The sequence below is a fragment of the Lepisosteus platostomus genome, chromosome 4 (genome assembly GCF_059453375.1).
Source record: "Lepisosteus platostomus isolate fLepPlt1 chromosome 4, fLepPlt1.hap1, whole genome shotgun sequence".
In the NCBI taxonomy this organism is placed as follows: domain Eukaryota; kingdom Metazoa; phylum Chordata; class Actinopteri; order Semionotiformes; family Lepisosteidae; genus Lepisosteus; species Lepisosteus platostomus.
This window is the reverse complement of record NC_142614.1, coordinates 25,831,091-25,853,006: the sequence shown is the minus strand read 5'-3', so window position 1 is coordinate 25,853,006 and position 21,916 is coordinate 25,831,091. Positions and strand designations below refer to the sequence as shown.

Here is a 21,916-nt window from a genome sequence, read left to right as displayed (position 1 = left end):
ACTTATTTATATAACCTAATGTTATGCAATCAGTCTTTTTTAAAAATACCAATAAACCAGACTTCATAACACGACATAGCTACAGTAAATCTCAATTTGGCTTAAATTGACCACCGCTCATCAATAAATCAAAACTGGCTAGCTTTAAGGAAACTTGTAGGAGGATTTAGAAATTAAGCACAAAAAACGCCTTGTTAGTGTAACTGGTTTTTGAATAGATTACTCAAAATAAACTGTGACCTGAGCAAGAGGAACAACAGTACATACTGTATGCGCCAATAACAACATTTTCAGTTTCAACAAATCAAACACACTCAACTTAAATCGAGTTCAGACATGCCAACCAAAATTTATGCTGCATTCATTAACAATAAGAGTGTTTTTCCACGTTTTGTATTGTTGAACAGAAAATGGTGTAACGCAACGGGGGCTCAGGTGGGCGCCCTTGCCGCATCTGGTCGGCCCCATCCCGACTGGAGGCTCGAACCCGGGACTTCCGCGTCTCTCTGCAGCGACCTAGCCCCGTGAGCTAAAGAGAGATCTTTCCACAGCCCAGTAGCTGTGGTCCTGCTATCACAGGGAAGGGCGGTGACGTCACCCGCTCTGGTACGCCGGCTCTTACACACAGTGCTTGTCGGCCGTAAGCGTTACACTCTCCCCCGCTTAAATCGCCGTCCCCGGCGAAGGGCTATCCCACCCCGCTTCTGACACCAATGTAACGCAACGGGGGCTCTGGCGGGCGCCCTTGCCGCATCTGGTCGGCCCCATCCCGACTGGAGGCTCGAACCCGGGAAGCGTCGAACGCTTACGGCCGACAAGCACTGTGTGTAAGAGCCGGCGTACCAGAGCGGGTGACGTCACCGCCCTTCCCTGTGATAGCAGGACCACAGCTACTGGGCTGTGGAGAGATCTTTCTTTAGCTCACGGGGCTAGGTCGCTGCAGAGAGACGCGGAAGTCCCGGGTTCGAGCCTCCAGTCGGGATGGGGCCGACCAGATGCGGCAAGGGCGCCCGCCAGAGCCCCCGTTGCGTTACATTGGTGTCAGAAGCGGGGTGGGATAGCCCTTCGCCGGGGACGGCGATTTAAGCGGGGGAGAGTGTAACGCTTACGGCCGACAAGCAGTGTGTGTAAGAGCCGGCGTACCAGAGCGGGTGACGTCACCGCCCTTCCCTGTGATAGCAGGACCACAGCTACTGGGCTGTGGAGAGATCTTTCTTTAGCTCACGGGGCTAGGTCGCTGCAGAGAGACGCGGAAGTCCCGGGTTCGAGCCTCCAGTCGGGATGGGGCCGACCAGATGCGGCAAGGGCGCCCGCCTGAGCCCCCGTTGCGTTACAATGGCTTTTACTTGATGACCTGTGCTCATTTGTTACGATAACCAGCATAAATTGTTTTTCTTTTGCCTGGGACTATTTATCGATAAACCCTATCCTTCTAAGATCCTAGCTATAAAAACACAAACGCAGCCAAAAATTTTAAAACAGGGCAAATTGCCAGTTTATTGCAGTTCGCTGCACGCATTTCCTTTTAGATTTACCAACCAGCTCAGCGGGTTTTAAATCCGGAACACCGCTGTGTACGTAGTACTTCATGGTACAGAATCTTTGAATTCAATACCCTTTGTTCTATTTTTCCACTGCATGTGACAAATGGAAAAACGTAAGTCTGTTTTATTTTTTTTTTAAACAAAGCTGTATTTCTTTATATTTCCAGTGAGCACAAGATCAGTTCTGAATGTGTGGTTTGACTGTCAAGATTTGCGCAGTTATTTTGTAAGTGATCTGTGAATTACACAAGAGAGTCGTAGTGAACAACTGAAGTCTATACTTCAGTTTGCTATTGAAATATGCAACGCACCATATGGAAAACTTTTCCTACAGTCATTTTACCTGGATTCGTTTTTTAGTTCACCAGCTCGATTCTAAACTACTACAGGTGGCATTTAAAACAAGAAGCCATAATACAAACTTTAAGATAGTTTTATCACAGTAAATGCAACTGAATAGTATCATTTCGGTTATACAGCTTAGTTAACTAATACTTGTTATGAAAGGAAGGAGCCATATAAAAACAATAAGATTCCGTTTTATCATTCTAAATTACGTTTGTACCACAATTAATATAATAAATAACGTGAAAGTCAATTACCCATCTAAAAATTACACTTCAGATACCGCTGTAGTTGTATAATATTTGTATAATTCTGTATTTACCACGGTATTACTATATTACTGTATATGATATGCATTGCATTACATACCTCTGTTGTAAGACTAGTTTGCTTATTAACAGCGCGTTTTGACGTGTTTGAGGAATCCTGTTCAACAAAGCACCGCACAGTTGATTCATTGTTTCCTTAGCCTTATGTAAATTGGATGAAGAAATGTACAGTACTTCGAGGGCCTAAGAATTTTTCTGCGTTCTGTTATCAAGCATTCTTAACAGGGTTTGAAATATATTATTTTAAAATGCATTTTCGATTCTAATAATAATACGTAAAATATTATTGATATTTTTCTATATATTGCTATTCGGAAAAATGAAATCTGCAAAGCAGCTCTTTCGAGTTAAATGAAGGTTAATTAGAAATAAAAGGTAACAGTTGACCTCAACAGATATCCTACCCAAATTGTTCTGGGATCTCATGTTATTATTGTCTCCTTCATATAACATGGAAAAGCAAAAAGACTAAAGACCTATTTTCACTGTTGGTCTGAATGAGTTTAGCAGAGTGGCCAGGCTGTTTGTGTCTCTACAGTGTTCTGCTCTGGTTTCGTTTCCTGACTGGGGCGCCCCAGTGGGGTTTACATGTCATGGTTACATGTCTCTGCTGTACATGGATAGAGGGACAAGTACAGCAGTACTATCCATGTACAGCAGGGACAAGTAAGCATGGCAATGACAGGCTGTGACAGGTTCATGCAGGCTACAGAGGCAGCTTTTAAGAAACACCTGATTAAGATATGGAAAACACAACTGACGTCTTTGTCTCAAGGACCACGTTAGCCTATCCCTGATGTAGGCTTTCTCTGGGTGCTCCAGTTTGCTCACATAATCAATCCAAAGACATGTGTTCCAGGTTGACTGGCATTTCTTTATACTCCCCAGTATATGTGTGTTTGTGCCCTGTTATCCCATCCAGAATGAAGGGCAGTCTTGCATCCTGTGTCGGCTAGGTTAGGCTTTTGCTCTCCATGACTTTCTGAGAATTAAACAGTTACTGAAAACAGATGATGACGATCTGAACAACAGTGTTGCTTTTAGTCCTTGTCTGAGGTGTCACGAACCTGGCATGGCAGACAGTGATTGGGGAGGATGAGGGATTGGGAAGCTCTTTGCACACTACAGTCACATGCAGCCATGGAGTTTGGTTGCTTTGTCCTCAATCTGAACCAAAACCATTCCTGTGTTAAAGTAGATTCCACCCTGTATCATCAGTTTTTCACCACTCCGAATCAGTCAGCTTGAAAAAACGCAATATACTGTAACACTCACACAGTGTCTCCACAGATGCTGTCTTCTGTCAGATCTGTCAAAGGGCAAATTAGGATCCACTGGTGACTCCACCAGTCTCACTGCTGCCACCTCAAACTCTCTGTGGCCCACAGAAGATGGAAATTTCACCTAAGCTGTTAGTGCTTTCATTTAGACAGTGAGTGAGTTTCCTGGAACTTCACATGTTGTAGCCATTGTGTACACAAGGACACCAGTCCAGAGAAGACCAACTAGGTATATTTCTGGCTTCAAAGGATCGTGTCGCACTGATTTTTATGAAATTACATGGTTTTACCCAGTGTTTTGGAAATCCAAGGAACAGCAGACTGTAAAAGAATCTAATGGTTTGTGCAGGAATTCCTGTGATGAAGGACAAATACAGAAATGAACAGTTCAAGTGCAAAGTTGCAGAGTTTATTTAGCATCCAAAACTGACAGAAAGCTGGCTCTGCTGGAGCACCAACCATACACGACAGTGAAAACCTCTCTTCCCCCAACAGCAGCAACAGAGACAAGCAACACCAGCAGTCTTTGGACAAACCCCCATTTTCAGTGGTTTGCTCCGGTTACCTGAATCTCTTCAGTCCAATTTTGATCTTTCTTAAGTATGGGGGTGCTATACTAAACACATGACCTCAGCCTCCAGACCAGAGAGTACCAAGTACCACCCATATAGCACTTTAAGTTGTTACATCCATGCATCCAATCCCACACACATACAGTATTCTCAAGAACAGCTTACAGAAACACAATAATTATTTGTAGCAGTAACTGAGCTCACTAAAACCCAGTCGTTCGATTCAGAGTCCAGTTCCTTTTTACATCTTCAGGGCCCTTTGACAGTTACACTACTCAAACAATCAAGAAACCTGTCTGCTCACCTCTTAAAAAGCAAATGACAATTTATATGTGCTTGGTTTGTTTGATTTTAAAGCTGTCATGTACGATTTGATCATTGCTTATTAATTGAACAGCTTATCTGAAATAAAGCAAGATAATTTACTGTAAAACAATTTGAGTATAGCATCCAGTATTTAAATGTTCTAATTCTTCACCCCCCAACAGTAAAAAGCATGCTAAACATGTTATTTTCAATATTGCTGCAGGATGCAGGAGACTACATAGTTGTATCTGTATTTTTTCTTTGCTGAATAACACATTGCTGTCATAAACATACTTTTAGATGGTATGTTAATCTTCCAGATTTGACAATCTGATTTTACCCGTTCCATATTGATTGCTGTTCCAGTACATTTCATTTGCCCTAGGAGGTTGTTTACTTCTGTAGACAAAAATATAATATAAGCAATGCCTTTTCTTATATTCAAATGCATATCGCATGGATTAGCATCTGTGACAATAGTGACAAAATACTGTGCATGTTCAAAGAATGACGTTGACACAAACTTTAAGATACTGTACATTTTAGAAATCTGCATTGTGTTTCCAATAGAAATAGAATCCAATAGATTCAGCAGAATGCCTTTGAGTTGGAGAAACTAAACACTTTTTTAATTTAAGAAAAAAAAAGATTAAAAATCAAAACGTTAATTTGGTATCAGTACCATAAATATCATTATACAATTCTAGGTGAGCTAAAAGATTGAGTTGAGACTCAAATATAATATCCAACAGAAAGAAAAAAACTGTATTTTTTTTAGTCTTTTTTATTTTTGAGTCAGTTCTAGTAACAAAGGGGTTTTTATAGGAAAGCTGGGATTGCACAAGAGTTACAGTACACAAGAATTAATCCTGTTTCTTCTTTTGGCCTGATGATGTAAGATTCTGAGATTACAAGAACCTTAGAAAACAATGTGGTTAAATTCAGACCTACTGTTCAGACATTCTGCCATTTTTATTTCGATTTTACAGTTTCTGTAACCTTTCATCAATTTCAGAGGTCAAACCGAAAGTTACCTACTTATGTTATTCTTTTAAAAATATTACAGTTTACACTGGCAGTCCTGAGAAAGCTAATGAACTGGAGAGGGGGGGTTCTGTCTCTCCTTGTTAGTAATGACTCGTGAATAAATGGACAATTTAGTGGAAAATGTCACAATATTATAATACCCCTTTATTTTAACATGCTATTTTCTATGCTGTTATTTTAAGTCAGGTTTGAAGAGTTTTACAGTAAATGCACACAAAGGTGGAATACATAAGATTATTTAATGACAGAAACAACATACAAACTCTGCATGTTTTATATAAAAATAAATTGTGGATGTGAAATAATTTCCTGTAGTCCTGAGTTGGAGTATGGGAACTTTTTTAATGGTATATTGATTTTTAATAATAATCAGCATGCATTGTAGTCTATTTTACTAGTCTTTACAAGATTTTTAGATGTATAGTACTATTCAAAATGTTGAAAATGTCTCAGACAAGGAGGTCAGAACAATATTGCACTGTTTTCTTTCCTGCCTTTCATAGAACCACTATACTCGTAGTTGGTCTTTGCTCATCTCCCAAAAAGAAAACTGGCAACATTTATTGTTTTCTAATTATTTTCTTTTTTCCTTAAGTACCAGATAAAAAAATGCAGCAAAATAAAAGCTAAGTAATTTTGTATTTTTCAGTGAGCAAAAAGAAAGTGTCCTGCAGTGTGAGGTTTATTTGCCTTCTAATTTTATGGATATTTCAAGGTAGGTGTAACATGCAAATCCATTATCTCTCTCTTGCCCCTTACATTTGTTTTATTTCAATTTTTCTGTCATTATACATTATACCATAAAAGGGTTTTGTATTATTTCTCAGAAATTTTACTTCTTCAAAACAGCTATGTTTCACACACACAGAAACTTAGGAAACATGCAAACAGTACAAGTAAACATTACATTACTAAACAAAATTGCAAAACAGATTTTTACCCATACATATTTTTCACACCATTTCTATAGAACTTCACATACCCCCTATAAATTTACTTCCTCCACAATTACACCAAGCTCATATAAATACACATTTCCCCTTCACTATTGCACATGATAACACTTTTCCATAAACCATGACTCATTTGTTATGAACTAATGTATAATTTGATTAAGTATGAGATAAAAGAATGACTTATTCTGTTACATGGAGGGACTCTAAAACATCTGATTGAAGTCAAAAGTTGGTGTTCTTCATACTGTACATACCTTAGAGATCAGAGGAGATACTAGCAGCTAGTCTCAACATACTCTTAATGTAAGCAGTTTTAAATCTCTGCTGAAGTGGCTGCATCAGTATCATAGAGCACATCCTCAACAGTCTGAACATTTTACCTTTTAACAGAAAGAGTTATACCAGATGGATATTCCATACCACATTACATTTTCACAGACATGGACAGAATCTGTATCACAGAACTCACAGACATTGACAGAATCTGATTACAAGCACCAAAAACCCATAACCATAGAAGAAATTCAATTCAATATTGTAATAAACAAATTCAACATGTGCCTTCAAACACAGATTAGATTCAATTTTTCTAGCATTTAGAATCTGGTCACATCAGGCTATTTACATTGTTAACATTCTGGGTCATCATTATCATTCATCAGAAAAAGCAAGGTGGAATCATTAGAAAAGTTGATTAAGAATTGGTTTGGACCACTGGCAACACAATCATTTCGTGCAGAGAGTGAAGAGCAGTGTTGAACCCACTCATTTATGGGGGCACTCCACAGTTATTTAGTACATCAAAAGAATGCATATTATTAAGTTTAACCTGCTGCAGTCTTTTTGTAAGTAATGAAATAAACCAAAATGTTAGATATGGATCATTTTACAATAGAATATGCAGTCAGATTTTGTTGACCAAAAGTCAAGCAAAACATATCCTAGCATATGTTTTGATTTTATCCAATTGTTTCCAGATAAGGTGTGTGAAAGTAAGTACTGTGTACTGTGCCCTTGTTTCAAACCAAACTGAAATGAATCAGGTTTACTCTTTACTGACTTGGTTTCGGAACTAAAATGCTCTCCAGTGATTTAATCAAAACTAAAGTAAGAGCAATTGGCCTAAAAGCATTATATTTTCTCGGATATGGTTTCACAGGGAGGGGTATAATAAGTATTAAGTGAAGTTATCCATGCTGCAGGATTGAACAGACATCTGAGAGATTGGTTGCCACGCTGGAGTTAAGAAGACACATTGTCATTTTCTTAAGAACATTTGTTCACTGAAGAGTGTTCATAATTTGGGCAACATTAATGATAACCTGTCAGAATTTTTAAATGAAATTGACTGTAATATATTAAATCATTTGTCAGAGGTGCCTGATTTGTCATACTATATGTGGTATAAACCTGAAGTTCAATAGTCCAGTTAACGAAGTTCAGTGATGACAAGTGTCCTGAGTGATGATATTACTGTCATTCTCTTCATGTTCTTTTTTAAGATCTAAGGTAGAGCTACAGTACATGGCAACATGAAAAGAAAAGATTTTATTGAATAGGTTTATTCGAAAAATGACCCCATGTCAAATGGGGATACATGGTGGGATTAGATGAAGTACTTTGTTATTGGACAGCCTCATTGGCTTCCTTCAAGAAATGACTGGATAAGGTCTGTGAATCACTTAGCTACAGCAATCAAGTGAGCTAGATGAGCTGAACAGGCTCCCCTCGTTTCTACTTTTCTTATGCTCCTATACTCTTAAAGTAGCACATTATTAATGAGCACACACGCATAACAGAAAAAAACCATTGCATACCCTGTAGAATTGTAATATGTAATAGAATTAAATATGTAACAGTACTGAAAGCTGGAAAAGGATGGGATATTTTTTTCAGTAAGAAATTATTTTCAAGATATTCATTTATCATCATGTTTTGGCATGTTTTTACAGGTGGCCTTTCTTATACAGACAAAAGCAGTAACCTCCTCCAGGGTCAATCCACAGATGTGACAATTTCACATGAAAATTTGATGCAGTGCAGTAATAAATGTTATTGTGTTCAAGACTTAAGCCATTGTCCCCCTGATGACTCTATGAAAACAGGTAGGGAAATCAAAGTGTTTTAGCAATATTCTGATTTTGAGGACCATCATTTCACTTCGTCTTTTCTTAGCCTATCAATAACTGAAACATGTTCAAACTTCAGTTAATGTTAAATTAAAGGAGTACTTCTGAAATTGTGTACATGACCTACATTACAATTTTTTCAGGCTCTATGAACTGATTTCTGGTTAAATCTGGTTAATTTATGGAATTAGTTTTCTTGTGGCACAAACCCTGGAAGAGCCAATAATTTAAATCCAAATCACACCCCTTATCTTCAGCTATTTTAATTTCCAACAAGACCTAACATGAACGACAAAAGGTTTGACTTCTGTGTTAAATTCAAACTCTCGGCAGTTCGTCAGTTAAACTCCCCGAAACGGGGTTATGCGAGGAAAGTCAGGTGCAGTGCAAGTCTAGACTGAAGGCAAGGAAGATTCTTCTGGAAGATTCAGCTACAAGTGGAGGCATGCCCATGGAGATAAAAGGAAACAGTTTTAGACTTGGTAAAAGCTTAATAGCAGATAAGTTAGATAAAAGCGGGAATTACATAGGATTAAGTCATCTTGGAGTTCTTGAGGTATCTAAAAGGTTATCTTAAAGGTTTTCTAGTTTTCAATAAAACCATGGATACCCAAAAGCATTGGTGCCTACTCGCTTAAAATAAATTCAGAATTCCATTTTTTTTCTTTTACTTTACAGTTTTTTTAACAACTATGCCAGTTAATAACACATTACTAGTATGGGCAATAAATGTTGTTTCAGTCTTTATTTTAAACCCAAACCCACATCATGAAAAAAAATAATAATAATGAACACCTAACTCAGTACATTACATTCTTTTTTTCGCAACATAGCTAGCCTTAAGGGTTTGTCAGACTTAAGAATATAGCATTTAAGGACACAAAGGAAAACAATAATATTGGTCAAATCTTTTGGCATGAAGAGCAAAAAAACTGTAATCAAAGTGATCTAGACTAGTTTAAAAATGTTTGTACCAACACGATGATATAGTACCGCTTTTTAAAATGTATTTAATCTTTTTTTTGTAGAAAGTCCTGATAAAGTAAAAATTCTTTCCTGCTTTTACCTGCTCTCCCCAATCTCCGTCGGCTGCAGTTTGGATCGCAAGGGCATTAACCCAGGAAACACCAGTTACTCCTTGATTATCAAGTTGTAAGTATATTTCTTTGTTTTTCTTGCTTTGTTTTACTTGCTAGGCAACAGAAGTAATAATGTAAAAGCAAACATAGAACAGAAATCTACTATATTCTGCATAGACATGCCTGTTATGTCAGCACCACAATTGATAACATGTTATCAAAAGGACCTCTAAGAGTACAGCGTCACCAAACTGGTTCTGAAAATTCTGGAACTAGATGGTTAGCATTGCTGCCTTGCAGCTTTGGGGCTGCAAAGTTTTTACTTTCTCCTTGTGTTCATGTGGGTTTCCTCTGGGTGCTTCAGTTCCCTCCCATAGTTCAAAGACTTTGGCCCTGGTGTGTGAGTGTGTGTGTTTGTGTCTGTGTGTCCGTCCTGCGATGGACTGGCATCTTGTCCAGGGTGTATCCTGGCTTTCACCCATTGCTTGCTGGAATAGGCTCCAACCCCACTGCGACCTGTTACTGGATAAAGCGGTTTGAAAATGAATGGATGGACAGATGGACCAGAAAGAAGAGTGCCACCTACTGTACCTCCAAACCACATATAGTACAGCAGTAACCTGTTTTTTTCTTAGAGGTCTTCCATCCCAGTACTGGCAAAGTCCAGCCTAGCTTTGTGTCTGAAATCTGACAAAATTAGAATACAAACTGGTGCGTGCTTCATAGAGTGAAGTTTATTTTTATCTCTCATGCATGTTGCATTTATCTTTCCATTGGAACTGTGGAACTGAACCCAATTACTTTATGCCTAACAAAGGATAAGGAGAGTAACATCCATGAAAATAAGGACATTTGTGAGAACGAGGAGGCCATTCAGCCTTTTAATTTAAATTGTTATTGTTGTGGGTCTTGCTTCTTTTCACCTCAAGAGTTTTCATATCTTATGTAGGAAATGGTAAAGAGATTGTAACTATAACGTAACTTCACTATCAAAACTGACTTATTTGGCAACACAGACAATGATAGAGATCTAGTTGGCTTCCTTTACTTTATCTCTTTTAAGGGCTTGTTAGCCTAATCTAACCAGGTGTCTGCGTCACTGCTCGTCCCACACTTCTGTGTTAATGGTGTTTCTTAATTTCCTTGGTCTTGACTCTGTAGAATCTAGAATGAAGAAGAAAACTACATGTACTGTACAGTAGTTGCTGGATTTGTACATATGGCATTTTTGTTGTTGTTCTTGATTTCCATTTATTTAGTTTCTTCACTGAAGCACTGTGTGCATCTGATGATTTGCAGCAAATATCGGATTTTATTATCAGCAAAGCTTTGCCCTCCAAACAGAAAAAAAACCCTTCATTAATGCTGTTTCCATAATGTTGGGGGTGTCAAAAGAGTATAAAGAGTGATTTTCACTATGAATGTTCAAAGAAACAATTCAATGTTAGATAAAAGTCAGTGCTACAGAGTTTTCAACTGAGAGTGAAGTAAAAATTAATTTTAAAGCATAATCTATAAATACCAATTACAGAATATTTGTTGGTAAAATGATTTTAAGACCTGGATTTTATTTTCAAACCAAAGTCAACACTAACACTTGTTTAAAAATGTTTCATGTTAAAGCTTAATGTTTAGTAATTCTAAACTTTATTCACTGTGATTACCCTTGCTCTATCCTGTGGTTTATTTGCACTTTAATATGTATTATTTAACCTGCAGACGTTTAGACTCCTCTACTTAGTATTCAATTAAATGATTTTAACCCCAAACCTGTAAGGATTTAGTTGGTACAGTTAGAGGGACATGACTTTCTTGTTCTCTGGCACATCTTTAGTGAAAAGAGGCCTAATTCAGGCACTCTTGGTTAAACAAATATTTATAAAACATTGACAGTGACACACACTACACACAACATAAACATACAACACACAAGTTACTGTATCTACAAATTTGCAGAGAAGGTTTTTCAGAGTCCTACGGTGTATGTCTAGTCCACCCAGAAAACCCCAGGCTGCTACCAAGTATTTGACTCTTAAATAATGCCTACAGAGGCCAAAGAAGAGATTTTTTCTAAATAAATGGCAGATTATCTCCCTATTCTGGCCCCACTAACACCTCTTCCAGCAGCAACCTTAGTTTTTCCCAGGAGGTCTCTCATCCAGGTACCGACCAGGCTCACACCTGCTTAGCTTCAGTGGGCCAGCCGCCAGCAGCCATATCACCCTGCAACTCACAACTGGCAACCCACTGAAGCTAAGCAGGTGTGAGCCTGGTCAGTACCTGGATGGGAGACCTCCTGGGAAAAACTAAGGTTGCTGCTGGAAGAGGTGTTAGTGGGGCCAGCAGGGGGCGCTAACCCTGCGGCTCATGTGGGTCCTAATGCCCCAGTGTAGTGACGGGGACACTATACTATAAACAGGCGCCGTCCTTCGGATGAGACGTAAAACCGAGGTCCTGACTCTCTGTGGTCATTAAAAATCCCAGGGTGTTTCTCGAAAAGAGTAGGGGTGTACCCCGGCGTCCTGGCCAAATTTCCCAGCGGCCTTTATCAATCATGGCCTCCTAACAATCCCCCTCTATAAATTGGCTTAATTACTCTGCTCTCCTCCCCACTGATCGCTGATGTGTGGTGAGCGTTCTGGCGCACTATGGCTGCCGTCGCATCATCCAGGTGGATGCTGCACATTGGTGGTGGTGTAGGGGAGTCCCCATTGCCTGTAAAGCGCTTTGAGTGGAGTGTCCAGAAAAGCGCTATATAAATGTAAGCTATTATTATTATTATTATTCTAAAATGCACCCACTAAGGAGGAGATGCCATTTTAAATGGAGGGATTCTTCACTCAGGAACTCCAGGTTCTATAAAAGCTACAGTATAGCAAGCTCTCTTAAGCAAGATTGAAATACTTGGCTCCAATTGGGGTTTTTCAAGTGGTCATAAGTAGGGACTCTCGCTTGACAGCAAGCGAGCTTCAAGCTCAAGTTCTATCTGCTCCTGTACTCGCTTGTCGTCTGACGTTCTTTTTTATTTTTTCTCTCTTCTTTCTTACTCCCGATCTGATCTTATATGGAGTGTTTCTTCACTGTTGATTGACACTTAATCATTTACCCAGAACGTAAATAAAAGAGACCCAGGTAACCTTTATGATTGGTAAACTCTGGACCCCCTGCATCTCAGCAGACATCCCCTCTGCTTTGTAGCTGATGTTGACACTGCCAGGTGTCAGACATTTTATCTGTATTCTTAGATACTCCCATTGTCACCTTCCTCAGCCTGTAACTATACCATAAATCACAATGAAGTAAAAAAAAATGTCTTCTTAGAAATGGATATGGGGAATAATATTGAGTTTGTAATTAAAATCTGACGTTAAATAAAAAAAATACAGACATAAATTACAGACATATTGTAGATGTTAGTTTATTTTGGCATTTGATTTTTCCCGTGATATTTTGGTATTATGTTTCTGAACATGTTTAATGTAAATATGATGGCCTAGTCTCTCTTCTTTTGTTTTCTTTATTAGGAATTCAAGGTATTGCACTTATTGCACCTTCAACACATTTTACAATTTAGAGGTCTCCGTTATAGCAAGGAACATCATATCCCGTAGTGAGTCAACTTCGAACGTCTATCAACTTCAGAGACATGCAGGTAAAGGAAGTGTATTTAATCTACATTAATTTATTTAATACGTATTCAAACAGTTCTTATGGATCAATGTAAATATTTTAATTTTTTTTTCAAACTTTAGTTTCTCTGCGCTAATTCCAGAATGTCCTAAATAGTTGATTTTAGTTTGAAAGGACGATTTCTTTTGGCTGCCCTTGGGAAAGTATTGGGTGAAAAATGTTGTGACATTCCCATACAGTACATCCATTATTTGGTATAATCCACAATTATCTTCTTTTTATTGTATTTCTTTTTGCCTTCAAGTCAGTAGCATTTTTAAAAACTGTTCACTGATATCCTCCAAGTTTTTATTTTATTTCATGTGATGGTAAATTCATAATTTATTATAATTATTGAATTATAAGTCAGTTCAGTTTCACAAAAATTGCGGTTCATGTTGTACTGTATATGGGTGTTAAGTTATTTTTTTTCTTTAGTGTAACAGTTTTGTGAATATAAATTTAGAATGAAGCCTTTCCTTTTCATTTAAAACTAGCTTTAAGATATATATTTGTAATAGTACTGAAGATATATTTTGTTGAGTTTTAATTGATATAAAACTGTAAATATATAACCATATGTTTTGAATATTACAGGTTGTGAATATTATTTGGACAAACTAGTTACACAGACACTGTACCATCTCCCGAACATACTCGTAAAATGCCAAAAATTTGACATTACCAAAGGAAATGCTAGGTTATTATCCTAACCTTGTTTCATGAAAAGAAATGCAATCATTATTTCTTGGAATGTCTTCATCACTGCCTTCTGCTTTGAACATACAGTGCCTCTAGGTTTATGCATACCCATGATGGAATGGGAATGAAAAAAATAATTATATTCCAAAAGTATTGACATATCTGATAAAAAATGACATGCTAAAAAGTTAAAAGCACTGCAAAAGCAATGTCATTTCTCATCATTTTAATCCAGATGCTATGATGGCCATATTATTCACATCCTTTAGTTAGTATTAAGTAAATCTTCCTCTATAGGAGCGATAACCTCCTATAGTGAGTGATGCACTATAGATAGCACTTCTGAGGAGAATGTTTTAACGAATCCTTCAGGCAGAATTGATCTAGGTTCTTCAGATCATTTGGTTACTTTGGTTTCTGTTTGTGAGCTGCCTGGTTCACAATTGGAAAGCTTTTTAGCAAGACTGGAATATGACAGTTATGCTGTGAATTCTCTATTCACTAGAGTTAAGCCCTATTGAACAGTTGTGTGATGAGCTCGAATGGTATGTGGCATCTGGGGTAAAATTTCAGTACACCAGCAAAAAATATATTTTGATGAGTTTATTTTAATAGTGTGTATTTTGGACCATTTTTAACCTGTATTTTTAATTAGACAGAAAGAATATGCTGTATTTAGCATTAAAACAGGATGTGAGCTTAAAGCAAAAGTGTAACATTTAAATACCTTGAAGACCTGTCCTTTAACAGTAACAAAATGTTTTGTTTTGCATTAAAGTAAAATTACGTCCTCCAGAGATTACAAGGGTGAATGGAACCAAACACTCATTACATGTGATGTGGAATACGGAAAGCTCTGAAATTCTTGGATGTAGACTCCGTTATAAAGCACATAGTGCTGACCAGTGGATGCAGGTACAGTAATGTGTTTTTAAGAGCTTTTCACACATTTAATTTTACTGTGGAGGACTTCTATGGCAATGAGTCATGTGGATCAAATATTGTTATTCTTTATACTTTTTAAAGTATTTTAAAATATTTGAAATACTGTAGATAAGGAATAATCTGTAAGGCAATGTGTATTAGCAGCTAACTTTATAATGTCTCAGAATTCAATGCATTTCTGCACTCTGCACTTTTTACTTGGCTAAGACCTACAGTCTTGTAGGTTGTCTGTTGTCCTGTGTGTTTATTGTTCTGTACTACCATTGAATGTTGTCTATGTTGTGCATGATGGTCAGCTGCAACTGTCATTATTTAATATTTAGTTTTCTAATGTTCTGTGCATTGTTAGTGGGGCAAGCAGGGGGCGCTCACCCTGTGGTCCATTTGGGTCCTAATGCCCCAGTATAGTGATGGGGACACTGTACTGTAAACAGGCACTGTCCTTCGGATGAGACATAAAACCGAGGTCCTCTGTGGTCATTAAAAATCCCAGGGCGTTTCTCGAAAAGAGTAGGGGTGTAACCCCGGCATCCTGGCCAAATTTCCCATTGGCCCTTACCAATCATGGCCTCCTAATAATCCCCATCTATGAATTGGCTTCATTACTCTGCTCTCCTCCCCACTGATAGCTGATGTGTGGTGAGCGTTCTGGCGCACTATGGCTGCCGTCGCATCATCCAGGTGGATGCTGCACATTGGTGGTGGTGGAGGGGAGTCCCCATTACCTGTAAAGCGCTTTGAGTGGAGTGTCCAGAAAAGCGCTATATAAGTGTAAGCAATTATTATTATTATTTTCGTATTTTCTATTACTGTGCAGGCCCCAAGAAAACAGAGCAAATAAAAATCCCAATGTATACTGTATGTACGTATGGCAAATTAACTCCTCTCTCTAATGATCAACATATACTGTACAGTAAAGCTAAGGATCTGGAGTCCCCTCTGAAGCACCTGTTGTTTCTGCCCTTGTGTAATGTAGTTTGCTGCAGTTTGCGCCCTAAATCTTCCTAATTATATAAGAAGGTCCCAACACAGCTAGAATCCAGCATTGGTGTCCATGGAAGAGGGTCTTATACACTGCCAGCTTTGTGCCACAGTAATAATCTTAAGGCCCAGCCCGCGGAACCATGTGACTCACTGAGCTGTATATGATGTAGCAAGTCCGCTCCTTTTGTGGGCCGCAGATAGAGCTCTCAGTTCATGTGTTAGAGGTCTGTCAGCTATATTGCTTCAATGCCTTTCTCTGATTAAGTCTTCTCAAGGAGGTTTATTTGCCCATTCTGCCCGTTTGCAGGTAAGGCTTGCAAAGTGAGATCTCTAGCCAGTTTGGTATGGCTCCCCTTCAGTTATGGGAAGATAGGACTACAGCTACTGTGGCTGGTAACACCAGCCCACTGATGCTCTCGCTGAGGATCGGACTCATTTGGTGTTCTCCTCTTCTGTCCCTGTTCCTGAGCCTGACAGAGGTTGGTTCTCTCCTGGAGCCCCCTGTGGACCTGTGGACAACAAATGCTACCGTGTCTGTTTACCACAAATTGGTCAGTTATTGAGAACAGCTACAGTAAGTCAGAAATCGGGTGAAACAAGTTGAGGAGAGGCTGCTTAAAGTGTTATGCTGAAATCGTGGTAAACTCCAAATAGGATATTTTTCCAAATTCAGACCTGAGCGCAGAAACAAGTGAACCAAACGTACAAACAAATGAGCAGCTCAATTAAAGCCATCAATTAACAATGGAGAGCTCACCTTGGTCAGTCTGGACACAGATGTCCAGTTGTTGTTGGTGTGACTTTTTTGGAATTTGTGTGCATTGAACCTTCTCTCTGTGCTCAGTGAGCTAGACTTCACTCACTGAGAAGCACAACTCTCTCTTAATTTCTTCTCATTAGGGGTTGAGGATACTCTCGTTGCTGGATTCTCCATTCTGCTTTCTGCCTTTCCTTGCTCAGTGGAATTTATACTTCTCTGTCTGCCACCATACTCTGATGTAATGAAGTGAGTCTTTGCTGCCTACCTCTTTCACACAGTGACCTTAACAGAAGAGCAGAAAGAGCACTGAGGTGTCTCGGGAGTTAAGTCATCTTAGACATCATAGTGTCCTTTAGGCTCTGACAGGCACATGTTGCATTTTGGAGTTAATATAGCTGTTGTGACAGAGGGATCTCTGTCACCGTCCGCAGACAGTACATTACAAGAAACTCGATACCCGTTTTCAGCTTGGCTTTATAATGTCAACGTGGAGTGGTGCATGCGCACATCTTCTGGTAAAGGAAGTACCATTTTTACAGGAGGTTAAAAATAAGTGAAATATATTCAGGGTTGGTGTTTTTTTTTGTACATTCTGTTTACACTCTTCTTTAAAAGAAAGAAGGAATTCCCATGTTAGGGAAATTAGTTTATCTGGGGTGAATGCAGCTCCATAATTTTGTCACAGTGGTGCAGTCCAAGGGGGCAGGGCTATATGGTACCTATTTAGGAAGGGGGGAGAGATCTAACAGGGTTTTTAGTCTCGCTATCACTACAGTGTGGAGCTGATAGAACCGAAGTGTGCTAGAACTCCTGAACTCTTTCATGTGTGTGTACTAGTTCAACTTTGTTGTTTGTTTTTTTTTTGAGTTTTGCTATATATAAATAGTCTGTGGGGAGCATTGTCATAATATACCATCATCTTTGCACCTAAGTGCAATTGTGGCTGAGCCATCATTTAGTTTTAAAAGGACTCACTTGGGCACCCCTCCTGCCCTCCCTGTGACATGTGTTAGTATTCTACCCTTTTTATAGAAGACAGTTTGTGCTGTGTAATGGAGCAACTGTCATTCTAAGTGATCTTTGACATTTTAGGTGTCTGAAGAATGCCTGTAAGGTTGAGGTTTTACTGATTTAAAGGGAAATGGATGAAGGCATTTGCACGCAGGTCAAATACAGTGACCTGTTTCTTTTAACAGGGAAAAAACATCAGGCAAAGGGTGTCACATTTAGAAGGGTCTCGCCAGGCTAGATCTCTCATTTAGGACTAGTGGTTTGGGTTATTACAGACTTATTGCGAAGGGAAGACCAGATAGGGAGAAGCACGGTAAGCTCTCCCAGTTAAAACCCCACGGGCTTGGAAGTGACAGCATTTTCCTGCAGTTTAGATGGCGTGGGGTGCAGGAACTATTAGTAATTAAGCTCCTTCCAAGAGCGCACCCCAGGTGCTGGCTAGACATCACCATTGGGAGAGCTAACCATGCCTCTCCCTCCACATATCCAGTGTGCAGCATGAAGGGACTGCCCTTTCGATTGTTTTCTTCCACAGGTGAAAAACAGTTACCTGACATATCCTGGTATTTTATTTGGTATAATGAAAAGTTGTAAAAATATCCTCTTCTCTGTCCATTTAATCAAACTCCCCACACATATTTTCCAGTCACAAGTTCTAGATGAAAATTCCTTAAAATGAAATATTTCAGATTGTTATGGATCCTTTCTACCTTTACCATGTACACCTAGCTCTCCTTTTTCTTTGCTTCTGTTTCATGAAAGTCAGCTTAACTGGCAGCTGGTTAATAACATATCCTTAAAGGATAAGGTTAAATTTACAGTGCAGAGATTTCTGAAGACATTTTTCCTTTTTCCACATAAATAACAGGTTTCAGAGAATGTAATGATGGGCACGGGCAGTGCAAGCTCCATGTATGAAATAAAAGATCTGCAGCCATTCAGGAACTACAGTGTTTCCATTTCCTGTGCTGCCTCTGAGCATTGGAGCGACTGGAGTGCTGAGAGACTGGGGCAGACACTTGAAGATGGTAAGTACGCCTCTGCACAGACTACAGACAAAGCTCCTGTTATCTTGTTATATGACTAAATATGAGCTGATGGTTGCTGACTCTGTTGTTTTTCCCCATTCTTATCCTGCTAGAGCTCAGTGCTGCCTTTGATAATGTAGACAACATTGTATTGCTGATTATAATAGTGATGTGGGAAATTTTTTCAACAGGGGAACAGGAGATTTAGAGATTTAGATAACTTTATTAGCCATATACAATTTCTTGCATTAGGAATTTGTCTTTTCACATACCCCAACTTGCTCTCCATGAGACACAGACAGGGAGAGAAGCTTGGGGTCAGAGCGCAGGGTCAGCCATTTATACGGCGCCCAGTGCTCATTGAGCACAATATAACGCAGAGTTGGGTTTGCCCCTCAGAACAGACAGACTGACAACATTTTTTAAAAACCTTTTTATACAGTATAGTCTCATGTAGCACAGTTTGGTTTGTGTCCTGTTCTTTGAAATTCATCAGTGTTTTTTTACTGTTGAACATTTACTATTGTTTCTACAAGTTGGTTCTTATTGTACTTCAGCAGACCTTGAAGCTGTTTGGTGACCAATACAGAGCTGTATAGTTAACATATTCCAGTAATTATTCAATGTTTATGGGATGCTAACACTATAACCTTGAATATGTGCTGATATGTGTCCCACTTCAATAGGTTGTTAGCATTATTGTATGACGTTTGTTGTGGTTTAAATAATGGCTAACTGCTAAAAAAAATGTTCCGTTGCCTTTGTTTAAATTGTGCATTGTTCCTTCTCTACAAATGTCGTCGCATATGGAGTCCCAAAGGGCTGTGTTCTTGGTGACATTTTTAGCGTCTATATTTGTCCATTAGCTTAAGATGAACTTCTTTGCTGATGACACTTTTGTTTTTGCATAAGCCTAATTTTAATGTACCACTCTCTGCTTTGTCACACTGCTTAGAAGATGTTAAAATAAATGCAATACAATATTTTACTAACGTTATGCTAATTGGCTCTCTTTATAAACTCTGCAAATGTCATCCTCAGTTTGACTATCGATGGTCCTGGTACTCAGGTTAGGAACCATGCTTTTGAAAGTTGTGAAGTTGCCTTTTTTTGTCTTGTATCCATTCCCATCTTTCACTATCTGATGCATAAAATCTAACGCTGATGTGTGTTGTCCAACTTGATTATTGCATTTTAGTGCTTGATGGTTATTCCAAACATATTTCTAACAAGTTTCAAAATTCTCGATTAAAACTAAAATGCATGAGCATATACCACCTTTATGGGTTCAATACACTGGCTGCCTGCAGATTTCAGAATGTGGTTCAAAATACTGCTGGTCACCTTTAAGGTCTTGAATACCATGGGCATCAGTGAACTGATCATTCCCTGTGTACTTACTTGGTTTGTATCCTTTGTACTCTGTTGTTCTATCACCTCATAGTATGAGACTCTGCACAGGAGAGCCTGAGCTCTGAGTTTTTATGTTCTGTTGCTCCAAGGGAGTGTAGGGAACTCCCAGCCCACAATAGGTCTTACAAGTCAGCACTTTCAAATTCTGCCTTGAAACTCTTTCATACTCTAGCTATTTTGCTGCATTTGTAGAAAATGGCTGTTGTTGTTTGTTCTATTCTGAGATAAATGTTGACATGATATAGAATTATTAGTCATAATGTAATTGACACATCTGATTAAAAGTTGGTTGCATTACTTATATAACATAGAGCAATATTGATTTATTAAATTTGTCCCTTACATATTTTAAATAAAAGAACTTTTAACTTAAGTGTGATTGGAGCTGGACTGCTAACTTTTTAAGCTTAATTTCTTTCTACTAGCACCATATAAAGCTCTGAACATCTGGCAAACAACTCAGGCACCAAACTCACAGAAGCAAAGAAAGGTGCTCCTCATGTGGAAGGTAATTACTACAGTACTTTCTTATATAATTCCTAAAGTTAGGAAAATGTGTGGTGCAAACAGGAGAACACACAAACACTGATCTGTGTTAAGGTATTAGTTATTATTAAAAAAAATATCATCAAGGTGAATTGTATTAGAATTGTTCAATTTGTTTGTAAGAGCTTTTTATAATATCTATATATATAATATTGTATGCAATTTTGGTTTTTACGTTAAAAAGCATAATTGCTGTTGTAGTGGTTTGATGGGTTTACTGAGACAATTATTAATTGTAGCAGTAATCATGAGGTTGTTCGTTGGGGCTTTTAGAAAATCAATCGTCAGAACAACTAACAACGTACACACACGGGTTCAATACACGGGATACATTTATTAATATAAACTGTGCACCAAACATATACTAGTCTGCCTGGATACGAGCGGCAGACCTTACTGTGAGGGTTATCAATATACAAGGTATATAATCTCGAAGAGATGCAAACACAAAGAGATACACAACAGAGAATATATGTCAATATATATTGTTCGGTTACCAAATCGCTAATCAGTGTTATAACCCACTGTTACTCTAAACTCGGAAGTAAATACATTACTCATGAATTAAATTAATAACAACTTGTGTTGAGGTACAATTGAATTCTCGAGACGCAATGTAGAACATGGGGTTTACTTATCCACTGTGTATGGATTTGGAATTCCCGGCACGAACACCAAACCAGCTGACAGGCTCTGTTGCAGCCTCTGTTCCAGCGGTTGTCCAATGGGCGTTGTGTCGGCGGCCTCTGGCTACCGGCCAACCAGTCGAGGTGCAGCTCGGAGTAGGACGGGCGGAGGAATCTAACTGCGGCGCGCAGGGCAGTCGTTGCTCCGAGGCAATCTACCAGCAGTCCGGCTGGCTAGTAGAAAGTCTCTATGCACAGAGTGTGACCACGAGTCCTCACAAGTCACTCTTTTGCCTGGGAAGAAGCTGGTTCGTTCCCGGTCCAGCGCTGCTTCTGAATAAGCTATTCAGGTTGTCGACGAGGGTCCAACTGTAGGCTGCCGTTGATCAAGCGGAGCATTCACGTTAGTAGAATTCTGAGTACGTACGGGATCCTCGGCCTCGCGCTTAGAACAAAGTCCAAGTCCTTTTGCAGACAACAGCAGTTGTCACGTGATTGTCTCTGAGGATGCGCGAAAATGGCCAAGGAGAGCTCAGAACTGAGCTTGCGCTCCCTTTTTGATCAAGACCCAGATGTGTGCTGATTGGTTGAGAGTTTGGCGGGCATTGGAGACCCACGTGGTATTACCACGCCCTGCCAGTCCCT

The 21,916-nt window shown here is 39.0% G+C and overlaps 1 protein-coding gene and 1 long non-coding RNA gene across 6 annotated transcripts in view; one reads left to right on the top strand and one right to left on the bottom strand.

The window, feature by feature from the left end:
• The first annotated feature begins 1,340 nt into the window (after window positions 1-1,340).
• The window catches only part of LOC148673031 (interleukin-6 receptor subunit beta), a 29,123-nt gene continuing 8,547 nt past the window's right edge, over window positions 1,341-21,916 (top strand). For 2 of the 5 annotated variants that reach the window (XM_088629204.1, XM_088629201.1), the window contains exons 1-8: window positions 1,341-1,657; window positions 6,073-6,138; window positions 8,332-8,484; window positions 9,537-9,660; window positions 13,112-13,239; window positions 14,737-14,873; window positions 18,527-18,686; window positions 20,525-20,607. In XM_088629204.1, the coding sequence (XP_088485330.1) occupies window positions 1,648-1,657; window positions 6,073-6,138; window positions 8,332-8,484; window positions 9,537-9,660; window positions 13,112-13,239; window positions 14,737-14,873; window positions 18,527-18,686; window positions 20,525-20,607 (861 nt within the window). In that variant the 5' untranslated portion in view covers window positions 1,341-1,647. Of the gene's footprint in view, window positions 1,658-3,497; window positions 3,651-6,072; window positions 6,139-8,331; window positions 8,485-9,536; window positions 9,661-13,111; window positions 13,240-14,736; window positions 14,874-18,526; window positions 18,687-20,524; window positions 20,608-21,916 lie in introns of all 5 variants that reach the window. The other 3 variants (XM_088629203.1, XM_088629202.1, XM_088629206.1) reach the window with 3 other exon arrangements.
• On the bottom strand, window positions 5,644-9,665 carry LOC148673032 (uncharacterized). The gene is made up of 2 exons (XR_015935914.1): window positions 9,575-9,665; window positions 5,644-8,939 (listed from the first exon to the last, which is right to left on the bottom strand). It is a non-coding gene; the product is annotated as an uncharacterized LOC148673032 (long non-coding RNA).